Here is a 17,506-nt window from a genome sequence, read left to right as displayed (position 1 = left end):
TGTGATGTAACATTTCTCAACAACAGACATGAGGGTCTTTGTTGCCCACGCAATACGATACTGTTGCCCACGCAATACGATACTGTTGCACAGTCCAAAACAAGGTGCACAACATGCTTATAATTCTTTAAAATATTGATATTTATTGAGCAATATATAAAAACATTGACTGCATCATTTAAAGTTAAGCATTCAATTTTCAATTGGGTGAAGTACTAAGAGCTCTTTTAAAACATCGGCTAACACTAAACCAAAAAACACACGCAGATCTGTTCAGCCACAAAGGAAATACGAAAGGTACATTCATTGCATTCAAAGTAAAATGTAACATGTATCTCATTACGGATTTATTGTGACATACACAGCAAAGGGCAACGATTCCAGTAACAGTGGGTCAACTGAATAATTTGCAAGGTTTCTTAAGGGCAACTACAAATTAAGTATAGACTTATACAAAAATACCTAATGAAAGAAATTTAACTTTCAATAACAACTGGTAAGAAAAAATACAAAAATCAACACGGCAATTCCAAAATGAACACCACCAAGGAAAAACACAACCTTTAATAAAAGTCACATTGGAAACAATGTGGCAAGAAACCAAACCATTATGTACACTGTAAAGGGCAAATAATCCAGCATTGACAACCTCTAACACAAATTCACGAGAACCATTACAAGTCAAAGTCACTGCGTTACACACAAACTTTTCATAAGAAGAATTCAAATAATAGCTTTATATCACAAACACCTTCACAAGTCGTCTAGACATAATGCATGAGAGGTAGTCACAGAATTTAAAGTTAATCATATGATCATTTGTCGCATCATCGTACACTATACTAGTGTGAAACCTTTGACAGAGTAGTCTCCCTAGAAAGCCGCGATGACGTCATGTCGAACTTCATCCTTACATTTGCTGACAGGAATGATGTTTTTAACAGCCTTAAAGCCTCTTTGCCAGCTTGTGACGTCCTCATACCCATTGCATCTGTCCTTAATTGCTCTCTTGTCCATGTTTGTAAAGATACGGTTAAATGTAATGTGTAAACCCTTGCAGTCTGTAGCATTTATCTGAGCACCAGGCATGTTGAGTAAGGCAGGTAAGGGTGTCAGCGTGCCTCACGTCAGCTTCCTGGAGGAGAGTAATCAAGGTGTCAACATCACAACACACCAATGTCCCGTAGACACCAATATTTCTGCTCTTTCTTTTATAAGTTGAACAATGGTGTTGGGTTTGATGATCGAACAAATCCGCATATTACACAAGTTTTTCAATGTAAGGCCTATTTGGTTTTCAGATTTTCGTATGTTCACTGAAGATTTATCAGTTCTGCATGGTCTTCTCCCACCAATATCCTTGTGCATGAGTGTATTGCAATTCCCCGCTTGTGCATTCACAGGTTGTGCAGTCCCATGGTGTATTAACAGTTTAATCATATCTCTTTGACGGTTACTGAATACTTAATCAAACACTGCCTCACCATCCTGATCCTGCACTTGCACATCAGCATCATGGTGCAATAACTCTTCAAAGTCATGCTTGTGATTCTTTACTCCATCATATTCGTACATCTGTGTTGTGTCATATCAATTCTGCACAGTCCTAGCAGCCTCAGGATGCATTAACAGTTTATGGATATCAGTGTGACCCATGCTGCGTGCTCTGGCTGCAGGTGTTTTGCCATCCTTACCCTGTACATTCACATCAGCTTTGTGATGCAGTAACAGCTCCACCATTTCTCTTTGCCCTCTACAGCTTGCTCTGTGTAGGGGCGTGTAACCATACTCATCCTGTGCATTGACATCAGCCCCATGACTGAGTAACAGTTCTATGATATCTTTGTAATTACCGCTGCTTGTTTGGTCCAAAGGTTGGTCGCGGTCATACCTGTTTGGTTGTGCACAACGCAGCATGGACAGTTCAGACCTATCATGTTGACCCTCACTGCATGCCGTATGTAGCGGTGTGTTGCCTTTCTTATCCTTTACATTGACATCAGCTTTGTGACTCAGTAACAGCTCCACCGTGCCTTCGCTACCCTCACTGCATGCTTTGTGTAGCGGTGTGTTGCCATACTTATCCTGTACATTCACATCAGCTTTGTGACTCAGTAACAGCTCTACCATTTCTTTGCTACCCCTACTGCATGCGTTGAGTAGCGGTGTGTTGCCATACTTATCCTGAACATTCACATCAGCTTTGTGACTCAGTAACAGCTCCACCATTTCTTTGCTACCCTTACTGCATGCTTCGCGTAGCGGTGTGTTGCCATCCTTATTCGGCTGTACATTCACATCAGCTTTGTGACTCAGTAACAGCTCCACCATTTCTTTGCTACCCTTACTGCATGCTTCGAGTAGCGGTGTGTTGCCATCCTTATTCTGTACATTCACATCAGCTTTGTGACTCAGTAACAGCTCCACCATTTCTTTGCTACCCTTACTGCATGCTTCGAGTAGCGGTGTGTTGCCATCTTTATTATGTACATTCACATCAGCTTTGTGACTCAGTAACAGCTCTACCATTTCTTTGCTACCCTTACTGCATGCGTTGAGTAGCGGTGTGTTGCGAACCTTATTCTGTGCATTCACATCAGCGTTGTGACTCAGTAACAGCTCCACCATTTCTTTGCTATCCCCACTGCATGCTTCGAGTAGCGATGTGTTGCCATACTTATTCTGTACATTCACATCAGCTTTGTGACTCAGTAACAGCTCCACCATTTCTTTGCTACCCCCACTGCATGCTTCGAGTAGCGGTGTGTTGCCATACTTATTCTGTACATTCACATCAGCTTTGTGACTCAGTAACAGCTCCACCATTTCTTTGCTACCCCTACTGCATGCTTTGTGTAGCGGTGTGTTGCCATAACCATCATGTACATTCACATCAGCTTTGTGACGCAGTAACATCTTCAACATATCTTTGCTGCCCTCACTGCATGCTTTTTGCAGCGGTGTGTTGCCATAACCATCATGTACATTCACGTCAGCTTTGTGACTCAGTAACAGCTCAACGATATCTTTTCTACCCCTACTGCATGCTTTGTGTAGCGGTGTGTTGCGAACCATATCCGGTACATTCACATCAGCTTTGTGACTCAGTAACAGCTCCACTGTTTCTTTGCTACCCCTACTGCATGCGTTGAGTAGCGGTGTGTTGCCATCCTTATCCTGTACATTCCAATCAGCTTTGTGACTCAGTAACAGCTCTACCATTTCTTTGCTACCCCTACTGCATGCGTTGAGTAGCGGTGTGTTGCGAACCTTATTCTGTACATTCACATCAGCTTTGTGACTCAGTAACAGCTCCACCATTTCTTTGCTACCCCTACTGCATGCTTCGAGTAGCGGTGTGTTGCCATACTTATTCTGTACATTCACATCAGCTTTGTGACTCAGTAACAGCTCCACCATTTCTTTGCTACCCCTACTGCATGCTTCGAGTAGCGGTGTGTTGCCTTCCTTATCCTGTACATTCACATCAGCTTTGTGACTCAGTAACAGCTCCACCATTTCTTTGCTACCCCTACTGCATGCTTCGAGTAGCGGTGTGTTGCCATACTTATTCTGTACATTCACATCAGCTTTGTGACTCAGTAACAGCTCCACCATTTCTTTGCTACCCCTACTGCATGCGTTGAGTAGCGGTGTGTTGCCATCCTTATCCTGTACATTCACATCAGCTTTGTGACTCAGTAACAGCTCAACGATATCTTTTCTACCCTCACTGCATGCTTTGTGTAGCAGTGTGTTGCCATAACTATCATGTACATTCACATCAGCTTTGTGACGCAGTAACAGCTCCATCATATCTTTGCTGCCCTCACTGCATGCTTTTTGTAGCGGTGTGTAGCCATAACCATCATGTACATTCACATCAGCGTTGTGACTCAGTAACAGCTTTGCCATATTTTTGCTACCCTCACTGCATGCTTTGTGTAGCAGCGTGTTGCCAGAACCATCATGTACATTCACATCAGCTTTGTGACACAGTAACAGCTCCATCATGTCTTTGCTGCCCTTACTGCATGCATTTTGTAGCGGTGTGTAGCCATAACCATCATGTACATTCACATCAGCTTTGTGACTCAGTAACAGCTCAACAATATCTTTGCTACCCCTACTGCATGCTTTGTGTAGCGGTGTGTTGCGAACCATATCCGGTACATTCACATCAGCTTTATGACTCAGTAACAGCTTAACGATATCTTTGCTACCCTTACTGCATGCTTTGTGAAGTGGCGTGTTGCCATAAGCATCCTCTGCTCCATTTGCATTAGCCCCATGACGAATTAACAGTGCAACGACGTCATCATGGTTGGCACTGAATGCATTTTGTAGGGGTGTCTCTTTATACATGTTCTGTGCTTTCACATCAGCTTCATGACGCAATAACAGCTCCACGGTATTTTTGTGACCATTTGCGCATGCTTTGTGAAGCGGTGTGTTGCCATCCTTATCCCGTACATTTACATCAGCTTTGTGACTCAGTAACAGGTCTACGGTATTTTTATTATCCTTTATACCCCTGCCGCATGCTTTGTGTAGCGGTGTGTTACCATACTGATCCTGTGCATTTACATCAGCCCTGTGCTGAAATAACAGTTCAACAATACTTGTGTGACCTCCAATGCATGCGATGTGAAGAGGTGTTGTGCTTAAAGTATCCCGATTATTCACATCAGCCCAATTCTGCAATAACTGTTTAACCCTTTCGTGATCACCATCACTGCATGCTTTGTGTAGCAGTGAACCATCAACTCCATATTTTGTCTGTTCATTGGTCCCGTACCTTAATAACAGTTTAATAATATCGCTGTAATGCCCCTTGTAAGCTTTGTCCAGCGGTGTGTCGCCATCTTTACCTTTAACATTCACAGAAGCCCCATGAAGTAATAACAGTTCAACTGAATCTTTGCGACCTTGAACACATGCCATGTGAAGCGGTGTATTGCCAATCACATTTTGAATATTCACATCAGCCCCAAGATTCAATAAAAGTTCAATTGTATCTTTGTGCCCTCTGCTGTACGCATAGTGTAGCGGAGTCATGCACTTGTTGTTTTCTCTTCCTAAGGAAGCTCCACTCTTCACGGCCAGTGTGATGGCCTCTAGGTTTCCCTTGTCGGCAGCGATGTGAAGCAGCGTGTTGCCGTCACGGTCTGTCTCGTCCACCTCCCTGTCAGCCAGCAGTCTCAGCGCCAGGTACCAGTGTTGGCTGGGCAGCTCCACGCTGACCGCGTCCTCTGTAACGGTCACTGACAGCAGTGTGGCTGGGATGGGCAGGGAGGGGTCGTCAAGGTAACACAGACCATGTTCACGAAAATTGACCATGATATCTGTCGGAAATGTACTTGGCAGGGGAAGAGACAACTTCAAAATGTCAGCATTGGTGGCAAGTTTGTCTTCCAGTAATTTAAACTTAGGGAGAAAGCTTTTGATCACAGACCGACTGTTTTCGTTACATTTTCTAAACAAAAGTGTTGCCATGATAGCACGAAGTAGACCCCCTGACAACCGGTGACCTGTCTCGACACGACTCTCTATGGCGGCAAGGCACCAGTGTGTAAGGTGGGGTGAAGGACTTTGCACAGACCAGTACAGTAACGGCAGACCGTGCTCTCTGTCTACTGCGCTGACCACTTGTTGCATGTAATTGTGGCCTGTTAAGAAGTCGTCAAAGTCTTGCAGGAAGCCAGGAGATTGCAAGGAGGGATGCTGGCACAATTCTGACAGCTCCCCACCCAGAATCATCGTGTACATGCTCTGCATCTGCACCTGTCGTTCTTCCCCTGTGGAACCAATTGGACTTTATTATTGTGCGTTGTTCTAAAGTAATTGAGAACATAATAATCTGCCAACTTGTTTTCATTAAAATGATAACTATTCTATAGTTTGGATATGCAGGCTAAACAAAATTAACAGGATACCCACAACGCTGATGGAAACGAGCTATACAATTCAAAATGAGGACATGTATTTATAATAATAATAATAATAATAAAGATAGCTTATATAGCGCCGCTTCACAAATTTAACTATGCTCTTAGCGCTGTACATCGAGATATAACAATTTCAATAATATAAATACAAAGATGATATTATAATAATACACATTTACAAATATCACTCACGTGCATACATCCTCGTGCACACCACGCGCATACACACTCCCACTCATTAACAAGTGCTTCCATCCCCCTGCCACTGAGATGTTCATATACCCCCCTGGACAAGCTCACACCATGTCCGTCTCCTCTCTGGACTGTACATACACTCAGCAAAAAAAGGAAAGACTAAATGCAAATTTCATACAGAACCCTATAGCTCAATCAAAGCTGAAGCAACTATTCAAAAAAGACACATTCAAACAACAAATCTAACTTCACCTCTAACAGTCTATAAAGATGGCAAGGACAATTTACAAGGATTCGCGAAAAAGGTGCGTTTTATAGCACAATTCACAGTTGTTAGATTGATTCTAAAGTATATTCTCTTTATGCGTTTCAGCAAAGCACAATATTAGACAAAAATGTGCAATTGACTCACAGCAAGCACAGCCGCAACAACTACACCAACACACCATTAACATAAAAGTCGCTTGTTCATTTCAATGCTTGTTATTCTCTCAGGTGCCAGGAGAAAAGGTTCCGTACAACTCTCGCTTACTCTATTACACATGTCGTATGCATTGAGCGATTACTTCCCTTTGGTTATTTGATATCTTAACATCGCTCTGCCTCATTCTGTTTGACATTATAAACAAAGAGAACAAGATAACAGTGAAAGTGTACTCACCAGTACGAGACACACGAACAATTAAATGAGCAGGTGAGTACATGTTCACTGTTATCTTGTTCTTTTTACCTGCAGTCTTGTGTTCCTATTGTGATAAAGAAAGAGACACACAAAACAGACCGCTGCTTGATGCATTTTACCTTGACTGGATGTTGCAGGGGATGTCTCTTTGTCTTGGTCAACTTCTCTCTTTGTAAGTCTCTCCACTAAGAAAGGTGAACTTTCGTGTTGTCTTCCACTATTCAGCTTCAGTTGAATTTTGAAGCAGTCTTTGAAGTATTTCTTCAACATTCTGCAAAGAGTATATAACATTAGTCATCAGAGTCACCAGGGCGTGTATTTTGACAACATTCGTCAGGAATCAAGTTGCTTTAATGGGCCAGAGAGCGCGAGACAGAGAGAGAGACAGAGGCACAGATTGAGAGAGGAAGAAATGATTACAAAGAAGAACGTAATAAAGATACTGTTAATCACTATTTTGTTATATAAAGAACAGAATTCAGTACTCAATGATCCTAAAGGACACCCAAAAACATGATCAGACAACGTTTCTTTTACCAACATGTACGTGTTGTAACAAGAAGATTATGAGGGTTTATAAGGGTGTTACAAACCTTGACTCAAGACTAAATGTTTAGGATTACCTAAGGCAAAGTTGCATCCCTTCGTTCTGGGTAGAAACCTCAATTTCATCTGTAAAACTGAGTCTTTTTGCAGCTTCCAATGTTGCGACCAGCTTCTTGCCTTGGAGGTTGGACGAAATGATGAGCTCTAGACTATCTTTGCCATGGAGTAATTCTATATGCAGTGATACTTCTTTTCGCCATTCCTTGTTCATGAGAAAGAGCCACATCTGTGTTAAAAAGAATATAATTGATAACACGCCTGTTTCAGGACAGGGATAAAAAGCTACCCACATCACAATTGAAATGTCAGATACAAAAAACAAGTTGCGTACATTAATATAACAAAGACATTAGTTCCTATAATCTTCCAAGCTGAAATGCAATTCCCATATACCCTATTTTTTAACAAACTTTCAAACAATGTATTTAAAACACACACACACACACACACACACACACACACACAACACACACACACACACAAACGAACACGCGCCCCTCCCTCTCAATTCCCAGTCTACCACAATACATTCAGTCAAATATTAAATAGAAATAAAAAGAAACTATCGAAAGAGAAATCGGGGCGTGTGTTATTGTTAATCATCTGGGGGAGATGGGGAGAATACAGACACACACAGTTTACACAACTGGCTTTTGCGTCTTTCCGTCTCTCCTTCCACCTCTCCCCCTCCTCCTCAAGACAAAAATTGACCAAAGTGTTCTCTGCTCCGTCTTACAGGGTGAACCTAAAAAAATGCTGACAACTCCCACATGTGTTTAGTGAATTATTTCATATTTAGAGCACAATATATTGATATGTGGGATGATAGTCTCACAAGGTTTCAAGTCTGTAGGTCAAGTGTTGTGACTCATATATTATTGTCTGTGATGTGGTTTGTATGCATGTCCTCAAGAAAAAACAAACACCTAAAAATATAGAGGGCTAAAATCGGGTTAATATGACTTCCACTAAGTGCCACAACTCCACTTTTGAGTCAATCCCCAAATTGAGAATAGATTTTCGATACAGCAGCAAAGTCAGGCAATTTTGATTACAAATTAAATTTGAAACTTTCAAATTTAATCATTCCATATGACAAGCCAATGTACACCAAATGTGAAGTAATTCGCTGAACAAAGTAGGAGTTATGAGCAATTTAGTGCGTGTTGTTTTGGTTATTTGATTACTTTCTTGAGGGGGGGTTAGCCTGCAATATATTAATTAAGTTTACTGCAATTCACCGAGTTGTTTTTTTATTCTTGTTTTTTTTATACATATTTTTGGTTTGCTTTATAAAACTGAACTGGTGCATTCTTGTACTTACCTGTTCCACATCCGGATTCTGCAACAAGCACGGGATGAAGGTGGCTCCAACCAACGCTGTTGTTGCCGATTTCAGTTGAAGAAACGTCTTCCCACTTAAACTGGTACGACTTTTGAAATATCTTTTTATCACACTTTTCTGGTCCGTCACAATCTTGGTAAGCAGCTCATGACTGAAGTCTGTTCTCTTCAAACAACATGGCAGCACTGTGAAGTCTAGGTGGCAGAAATCCAGCAAACTCCAAATCAGTAAACGGGCAAAATCTTTGGTGTAGGTTTCAACTTTGGTTCGATCATCATCATGACCGAACAAGGAAAGCACAAAAGGAGTAAAGTTTTTGCCGATGAAAAAGATCTGACGAAAGTCTTGAAAATGAGACGGACATGTAACAGGCACATTCAGGTCGTGAGCCAAACTGTCTGATATCCAGACGCACCAGGGTGACTCCTCAGCAAACAGTCGTAAGATCTCCAGTTCTTTTTCCACACAAAGTTCCTTCTTGGCAAGTTGATTCGGGTTTTTAGCTGTCCCATTTTCTGAAAGTATGCACCAATTTTAAAAAGTTACTGAACAAAAGTTATCACCTAATTAATTAGTGCTGAGCAGTATTATAATAATAATAAGAAGAAGAAGAACATTTATATAGCGCTAAATCAAAAACTTTCGTTAAAAAGGCTTGCTCTAAGCGCTTGACATCTAAACTAAAAACGTCATTCACACTCTTTACAATGATGTACAAGAACTTCATGTCACACTCTTTCATTCAGTATAGCACCATTCACACAGTTGTTATTCTGTACAAGACAATAAGTTACTAGTTAGTCTAACATTTAGAATGTTCATAAGATGAAAACAAGAGAAAACCAGACTGATTAAAACAACTGCTTAGTGCTAACAAAGCATGAATCTTAATGATAACGTAATACATGTTTAACTAGCTGTTAAGACCATAAAAAAACCTATATGCTAAAATAACTTCGAACTTTTTAAGAACTTCTTATAAGATACACAGCACATCTAGATAAACACCAGAATGATAAAATAAAAGGCAACTCGTTAAAACTATTAAATGCATCAATGTCTAAAACATGAAAGACTCAAATATAAGATACACAATTCTTTAGAATTGTATATTAAAACTGAAACCGACCTGCTCAAAGTAAACCATACCCACCCCCTCCCTACCCACCCCCAACCCTCCTCCTACACTAAATGTGACCCTCCACCACGAAATGAGTCGCATGTCACCTTTGCATGATTTTCATATTTTTACATTGTCCTAAAGAGTTTTTTATGCTCTATCCAGTGGTGAAAACCGTTTTAGAAAAGAGCGAAAACTGTTTGAGTTATAAGCCTGTGACTAAGGTAACCCTCACACTGTTACCAGACACTCCCCGGACTTATATTAAGCCTAGCGCAGAACCGCGCGAGGTGACATGCGACTCATTTCGTGGTGGAGGGTCACAAATACTAATTATTTTTACTCTTAACTTCCCAACTACACGTTTTCCATAAACTATGCACAGGAACATGTGTGTCAGCATTATGTGGCACCGACATGACTTGTGCATATCTAGCTTACAGCTAAGGGTTAAAGTTAAAGGACTACTGCAGTGAAAAATTATATTTATAATAATTTAAAACAAAAGACCTGAATAGAGATGGAACCGTTACAGAACAGGATGGCAAAATGTTGTGTTTCTGGAAGAGGTGAGTTTTGAGTGCTCGCTTGAATGACTGTACTGACTGAGAGTGGCGAATGTGAGAGGGGAGAGAGTTCCATTGAGTAGATGCGCAAAATGCAAAAGTGCGTTGTCCATATGCTTTTGATTTTGTGTGTGGGATGACTAGGGTGCGGCTATCAGAAGAGGAGCGGAGTTGTCTAGCAGGAGTGTATACAGTGAGAAGTTCAGAGAAATAAGCAGGAGACGAGGCAGAGAAGAAGTGAAAGCAGAGAGTGGACAGTTTGTATTCAATGCGGGCTTGGATGGGTAACCAGTGGAGTGTGCGGCGAAGTGGTGTGACATGATCTTTTTTTCGTGCTTTGAGGATCAGGCGTGCTGCAGAATTTTGAACTTTCTGTAGTTTGTGCAGGAGGTAGAGTGGACAGCCAGAGAGAAGAGAGTTACAGTAGTCAAGTTTAGAAAGAACAAGAGAGCAGACTAGAGTGTTTGTAGTTTGAACGGACAGAGTATGGCGGATGGTTGCGATCTTGCGGAGTTCAAAGTATGCGGACCTACAGATGTTGGAGATGTGCTTGTTGAGTGTCATGTCTGAGGAGATGGTGAAGCCGAGGTTTCTAGCTGAAGAAGAGAAAGAGATGTCGGTATTGCCTACTTGGACAGATGAAGGTTGAGAATTTGGGAACTTAGTGGACTTTTTCATGCACAGAAGTGCCTCTGTCTTATCATCATTTAGTTTTAACTTATTTTCTACCATCCATGACTTAACATCTAAGATACAGGTCTGAATGGTCTGGATGGCGGCATGTGTCTCAGCGGGGGAACTAGGCTTATACAACTGGGTATCATCAGCAAAAGACTGGTTTGAAACGGAATGATTTTGAATGAGGGCAGACAAGGGTTTGGTATACATAATGAAGAGGACGGGGCCAAGTACAGAGCCTTGAGGGACACCGAAAACAAGGGGGGCTGGGGCTGATCTCTGGCCATCGACAAGCACAGCCTGAGTTCTATTAGGGCATACCTACACACCAATCTCAATGTTAGGGTTTTCTCGGATGTTTTTGAAGCTAGAACCTCCTAAGTTTATAAACTGGTATCTTTTGATGATCTGCTGACATGCCAAACTTGTCTTTTTCTTGTCAAATTTCAAGGTCATAGTATAAAAATGTTTAGTGGAGATGTATCACCTTTCAAAATATCCTCTGAGCTATCAAGAAAAGAAGACCTCATCAAGTTATGATGTCATTGTTTAATTTGACGTGACAGCCTAGTGTATGGGGTATAATTATGTTGGTGAAATTCAGCTGATATGTGATAATCAGAAATGAGGATACTGAAGTGTCTAGGTACACATGTTTTGTTTTGACCAGTCCAGTATCAATAGAGTCAGTTTAGGTGCAAGAATCATTAAAGAGAATTCCTGTTCTTGTTTGTTTTGTTTTGTTGTTCTCTATTCGTGTTTTTTTTCTAGTTTTGGAGGGTGTTGAGCGTGAGACTCGTTGTGGTGGCTTATTGGGGGGGGGGGGGGGGGCACGTTTGTATATGTACAATATTCTCAGGATTGCATAACTAAATGGATTTATATAGGTCGCCGTGTTTTCACGGTTTGTGACATTATTTTGCTCTTGAATATCATTGACTCAACTGAGTAATTAAGGGATGATTCTTAGTGATGACCCACTGGCTGGCCAAAGAGGATAGACAGAACATTGAGGTTTTATCAAAAAATGCATCAAAGTAAGATCCACCAAATTTCACACAAGTTTCAAATAAGAAGAAAAAAAGTTTGGTGAACCTTCATCAAATTTCAAGGTACATGTATTAGCAGGGTCATGTTTGGGGTCAAAACATGGAAAATTACCATTTCCTCAAATGTTATTGAAGTAACATCTTTGAAACTTCACACAGTTCCATTGTTTAATTACTTCCAGAGATGGCGCAAGTTTGATTGTTTGTATGTTTAATTAAAAAAATTGGATGTGCTAGTCACTTTTTAAACAACATTGTAATATGTTCTTTTTACATTTAGTCAAGTAATGACTAAATGTTTTAACATCGAGACGGGGAATCGAGACGAGGGTCGTGGTGTATGTGTGTGTATGTGTGTGTGTGTGTGTGTGTGTGTGTGTGTGTGTGTAGAGCGATTCAGAGTAAACTACTGGACCGATCTTCATGAAATTTGACATTAGAGTTTCTGGGTATGATATCCCCAGACTCTTTTTCATTTTTTTGATAAATGTCTTTGATGACGTCATATCCGGCTTTTTGTAAAGTTGAGGCGGCCCTGTCACACCCTCATTTTTCGATCAAATTGATTGAAATTTTGGCCAAGCAATCTTCGACGAAGGCCGGACTTTGGTATTGCATTTCAGCTTGGAGGCTTAAAAATTAATTAATGAGTTGGCTCGATTTTTCGCAAACAGATTTAAAATTGAGTGCATCATATATTCTTCATCAAATGTTCAATCTAAAAATATATACATATGTCATGTTTACTCTTAAAATGTGATCACAATTAGCGAAAATAGGTTAATTAGTACTTCGATTATTATTTAAGAAATCGATCCAAAAATGATTTCATCTTATTCCTTATCATTTCCTGATTCCAAAAACATATAAATATAGTATGTTGTATTCGAAACAAGCTCAAAAAGTTAAAAAGAATACAGAAAAGCGCGCTTTCCTGCTTACCGCAGTACGCTATTTCGCTATTCTTGCATGTCTGGTTACTTCGTGTTGCACGCAAAAATTGAGCGACTTCCTTGCCGCGTTGATTGACGAAGCTGTTTTGTCCTCGTGAAATCACTGCAGTGCGTGCAGTTTTATTCTGTGGGTTCGACAGATTGACTAAATGTTGTAATTTCGCCTTGTAAACGCGACTTGTTATTTCTTATCTTCGAACGATTATGAGTGACATTGCCTTTTTAAAATTCACCCTTTTACGAATACTATAAGGACTAAAGCAGAAGAACAAAATAACCAAAACAAAATAGGCTTGACAAAAATTCAGTATTTCCGGTTTCCCATCTGATTTTTGAGTCACTTGAGAAAAAGTGATTCTATGTAATCGGTCAGTGTTAGTCTGTCCGGCCGGCCGGCCGGCTGTCCGGCCGGCCGGCCGTCCGTAGACACCACCTTAACGTTGGACTTTTCTCGGAAACTATCAAAGCGATCGGGCTCATATTTTGTTTAGTCGTGACCTCCAATGACCTCTACACTTTAACGATGGTTTCGTTGACCTTTGACCTTTTTCAAGGTCACAGGTCAGCGTCAAAGGAAAAATTAGACATTTTATATCTTTGACAAAGTTCATCGGATGTGATTGAAACTTTGTAGGATTATTCTTTACATCAAAGTATTTACATCTGTAGCCTTTTACGAACGTTATCAGAAAAACAAGGGAGATAACTAGCCTTTTCTGTTCGGCAACACACAACTTAACGTTGGGCTTTTCTCGGAAACTATAAAAGTGACCGGGCTCAAATTTTATGTGAACGTGACTCCCAGTGACCTCTACACTTTGACGTCTGCTTTGGTGACCTTTGACCTTTTTCAAGGTCACAGGTATGTCTTGAAGGAAAAAAATTGAAATATCATATCTCTGAAACTATTCATCGGATTTGATTCAAACTTTATAGGATTATTCTTTACATCAAATTATTTACATCTGTATTGTGTTGTGAATAGCAATTTCTTCCTGTCCATCTGATGCCTCATATAATATTCAGAACTGCGAAAGTGACTCGATCGAGCGTTTGCTCTTCTTGTTTTTCCTTATCCTACAACATGCTTACCTTAAAAAAGGTGAAACAATTCAAAACTCGGTTTCGCTGACTTTATAAGGGACGCTACTTTTCTCTCACATCCAGGGGACACAGCTCGCACGAGTTACGACCAGTTAAAGCCACATACGCCTGGATTAAAGCAATGCACTTTGTAAAATGAAAGAAGTGCGAACTTACTGATTGTTTTCCTGCTTCTTATCAGAAACAAACCGTGTTTATTTTGGGCCTTAATTGGGTACTCCCCATGCAGGTTTTTTAAGCAAGAATACTACCGAGTGACGTTTCTTATGTATTCTCAAGGCTGGTTGTCGCGACATATGTCGCGCTACTTTACGTATACTGTCACCTGGTTGTCACGACATATGTCGCGCCACTGGCTCAGTCTGTTTGGTCGGTTCCGATTACCTCCCATTGATGCGAAAACCTATATGACTGTTTTTTGTTATTTTTCTCTGTGTTAATTCACCAGTGGCTATGTAACATGTGTTAGAGAATTGCACCAGTGTAAGGGATTCAAAATAAAGTTCAAAGTAAGGAATTGATAAGTATTCGCCAGTATTTCATAGATAGTTATTTGAAATATCCCTTCCATACACCCCGAATAGAGTTGTACTGCTCTCAGTCTCATCCACTGTGACCAATCTGGGCTTCCTCTGAGGTTCACTTTTTAATTACAATGTTTACACGAGGAAGAGGTATGTTAACTGACACTTACCAGCATTGAGTGTGGGAATGTCCGTTGCTTCGGCTTCTTTCTCTTCGAATATTTCATGTTTGAAAAAGGGAGATGATCCAACTAAATCTTCTCTTTGAACCAATGCTGGAAATTTTTCTGAAAGACAATCACAAAATGACCTGGTGAAAACGACACTGTTCAGTTATATAAATGCATATATTATGAATCTCAGTAATTCCGTGTTATTGTTAACTGTCAACATATAAACTATGTTCGAATATCCTTACCATAATAGACATAGACACTTTATTATCTCAAATGAGAATAATGCGTGGTGTATGCATATATCACAGCATCGAACAACATACAACATAAGTAGTAACAACATAAGAAAATACATTTAGTGTGCCTGCACATTCAAAATACTTATAATAATCATCTTAACTCATATCCCTTCATAATAGTTCATTTCAGTGCTCTCTCTCTCTCTCTCTCTCTCTCTCTCTCTCTCTCTCTCTCTCTCTCTCTCTCTCTCTCTCTCTCTCTCTCTCTCTCTTCCTCTACATCTCTCGTCCTACATACTCGCCTTGCATCACAAGCAGAAACACGGTTGTATAAGTGTATAACATTAAAATAGATTTTGATATTTATTAAAATTAAATACAGAATGTAAAACAAATATCGAAACATAATGTATAAAGTTAACATATTAAGGTTCACTTAAAAGTTAATGTACATTTTAACAATATCACATCGTAAATGTACTTTGTGTATAAGATACAAGTAAGAATAACTGTAATTACTGAAATCTTCTGCAAAGGCTATAAGGCCCTGAAAATACTCAAAGCTCCTAATTAAGGAAATACAAAAATATCTGTGCGCTTGCAGTTGATACAAATTTAGGAGAACCTGCTCTGTCTTTAAACCGCAGACTTTTATGTAATTTATCTTTCATATGTGAGAGATACTACACATGTCATTACTAAATAATATCTCCACAAATATGTATCCCATTCAAATAAGTTCAAGTGATTAAATTATTACCCCGACACATGCACCGCCTTGTGGTGACTTTAGAAGTTATGTTCCACTGTTCATGTTAATGAATTAAACGATATAACCTCATTCTCGAATTGTTTCATGGTGTATTTGCTTTCTTTCGCTTTTGATGTTAATTTGCATTTTTAGCAACTTCAAGGGTGCGGGGGGGGGGGGGGGACTTTTACCTTCATATCCATCAGAAGTGTCTTTTTCCTGAATAAAGATGCTTTTTAGGCTTGATGAAGGCAAACTGTCAGCCATCTTCTGCTCCAGTGTAAACCCGACTGATGTCGCATCAACATCGCTGTTTCATTCAAAGAAAAATGGAAATGCCATGTTCATAGAATAACAAAGTAAGTGCTATCACTGAGTATCAAAACGAAGACAACATACGCAAGCCCGAAGTTTAAACTGACAGAAAAACACACAAAGAATGCTGCAATAATGAACTCTCAGTTGCCTTGATAAATGAATACTTAATATTTTGATCCGCCATTTTGAATGTCTGACTCGCAGTACAATGACAAAAAAGTCAAAATCATCGGTTCCACCTACTTCAATTGAACTTGAAATACAAATCTGGTCAGCAGTCGTCCTATTTGCGGAAGCAAAATGGAAAAACAAAGAATTGTACATTTTCCACAACACGTTGTGTATGCTTTTCTGTTTTATCTGCATGATGTGACACCCCTTCGGGAATCTGAATACTCCCTTGCTATTGTGCATTCTCACTTATCAGATCAATCGTGGATCAATTAACTGTCGCCATTGTGGAGTAAAAAAACAAACATGATACAATGTTGAAAGTCGTGATACTGGTTAAACTAACACTTTCGATAATAAGACTTCTGACCAAGAATTAATCATTTATAAAGAGAAATAAATGTATCACAAATTACAGAAAAGCCAAAACCAAGACGTTTTTACTTAAAAACAGGTTAAAAGAACAACAAAGAGGTTAGAGTTTTGTAAAGGCATTGTTTTGCTGTAAATATCACACAATAGGTCAGCTGACATGCGAAGTCAATTAACACTGACATGTTTAAAACATTGTGCAAGTCTAGAAATCAACATCAACAGAAGTAGGAGCCACTTCAGTATGTGAAAAGGCAGTCACAACAAGGAAGAACCAAACCTTTAGGCGACATCAAGTACGGAGCAAGATAATTCAAAGTAGGTTGACCCTATCAGCAGTGCGCGAGTATTCATGTCGATTATTTTCACTCACCTTATCTAATACAACTCACATCAGCTTCCCGATTCACAGTATGTCGTTCTTTCTTAGGAATGCTTGATACGCACTACCCTTTTACGCATACGTAATACACTTTATGGTCTCCCATAAATTAATTTATGTTCCTCCCTAGTTTGTGTCAGAAATTACTACATTGAAGGGTTTGTTCACGAACTGCCTCCCCTGTCTACTCCACCAGGAATTAACCGCCTTCCACACTCATGCTATGAACAAACGCAAACACATTGGTGATGGTATTGTCGCTGAGTGATTTTGCGCATGCGCAGCAATGCAGATCGATATGGCAGTCTCTGTGTCGACTGACTGGGT

The 17,506-nt window shown here is 40.0% G+C and overlaps 2 protein-coding genes across 3 annotated transcripts in view; both read right to left on the bottom strand.

The window, feature by feature from the left end:
• Window positions 1–17,506, bottom strand: part of LOC138948259 (uncharacterized) — a 486,513-nt gene that overhangs the window by 103,334 nt on the left and 365,673 nt on the right. The gene's annotated exons all lie outside the window — the stretch shown is intronic.
• On the bottom strand, window positions 124–17,307 carry LOC138948252 (serine/threonine-protein phosphatase 6 regulatory ankyrin repeat subunit B-like). Of its 2 annotated transcripts, XM_070319770.1 has the most exons (7): window positions 17,171–17,307; window positions 16,128–16,246; window positions 14,941–15,057; window positions 8,756–9,291; window positions 7,449–7,657; window positions 6,945–7,096; window positions 124–5,798 (listed from the first exon to the last, which is right to left on the bottom strand). In XM_070319770.1, the coding sequence occupies exons 2-7, from the start codon at window positions 16,201–16,203 to the stop codon at window positions 1,591–1,593; spliced, it is 5,298 nt and encodes a 1,765-aa protein (XP_070175871.1). In that variant the 5' UTR covers window positions 16,204–16,246; window positions 17,171–17,307; the 3' UTR covers window positions 124–1,590. The 2 variants fall into 2 exon arrangements, with proteins under 2 accessions (XP_070175871.1, XP_070175872.1); XM_070319771.1 differs by having other exon boundaries at window positions 16,128–17,252.

The sequence above is a fragment of the Littorina saxatilis genome, linkage group LG15 (assembly GCF_037325665.1).
Source record: "Littorina saxatilis isolate snail1 linkage group LG15, US_GU_Lsax_2.0, whole genome shotgun sequence".
Taxonomy (NCBI): domain Eukaryota; kingdom Metazoa; phylum Mollusca; class Gastropoda; order Littorinimorpha; family Littorinidae; genus Littorina; species Littorina saxatilis.
This window is presented reverse-complemented; position numbering and strand designations above follow the sequence as displayed.

Bases quoted from the DNA above. Each gene is read 5' to 3' on its own strand.
- LOC138948252 (XM_070319770.1), bottom strand. From the start codon at position 16,203: ATGGCTGACAGTTTGCCTTCATCAAGCCTAAAAAGCATCTTTATTCAG. The intron at 15,058-16,127 runs GTAAAAGTCCCC...ATTGTCTTTCAG, and splicing joins CACTTCTGATGGATATGAAG to AAAAATTTCCAGCATTGGTT. The intron at 5,799-6,944 runs GTAAAATGCATC...TTGGTTCCACAG, and splicing joins CCCTGCAACATCCAGTCAAG to GGGAAGAACGACAGGTGCAG.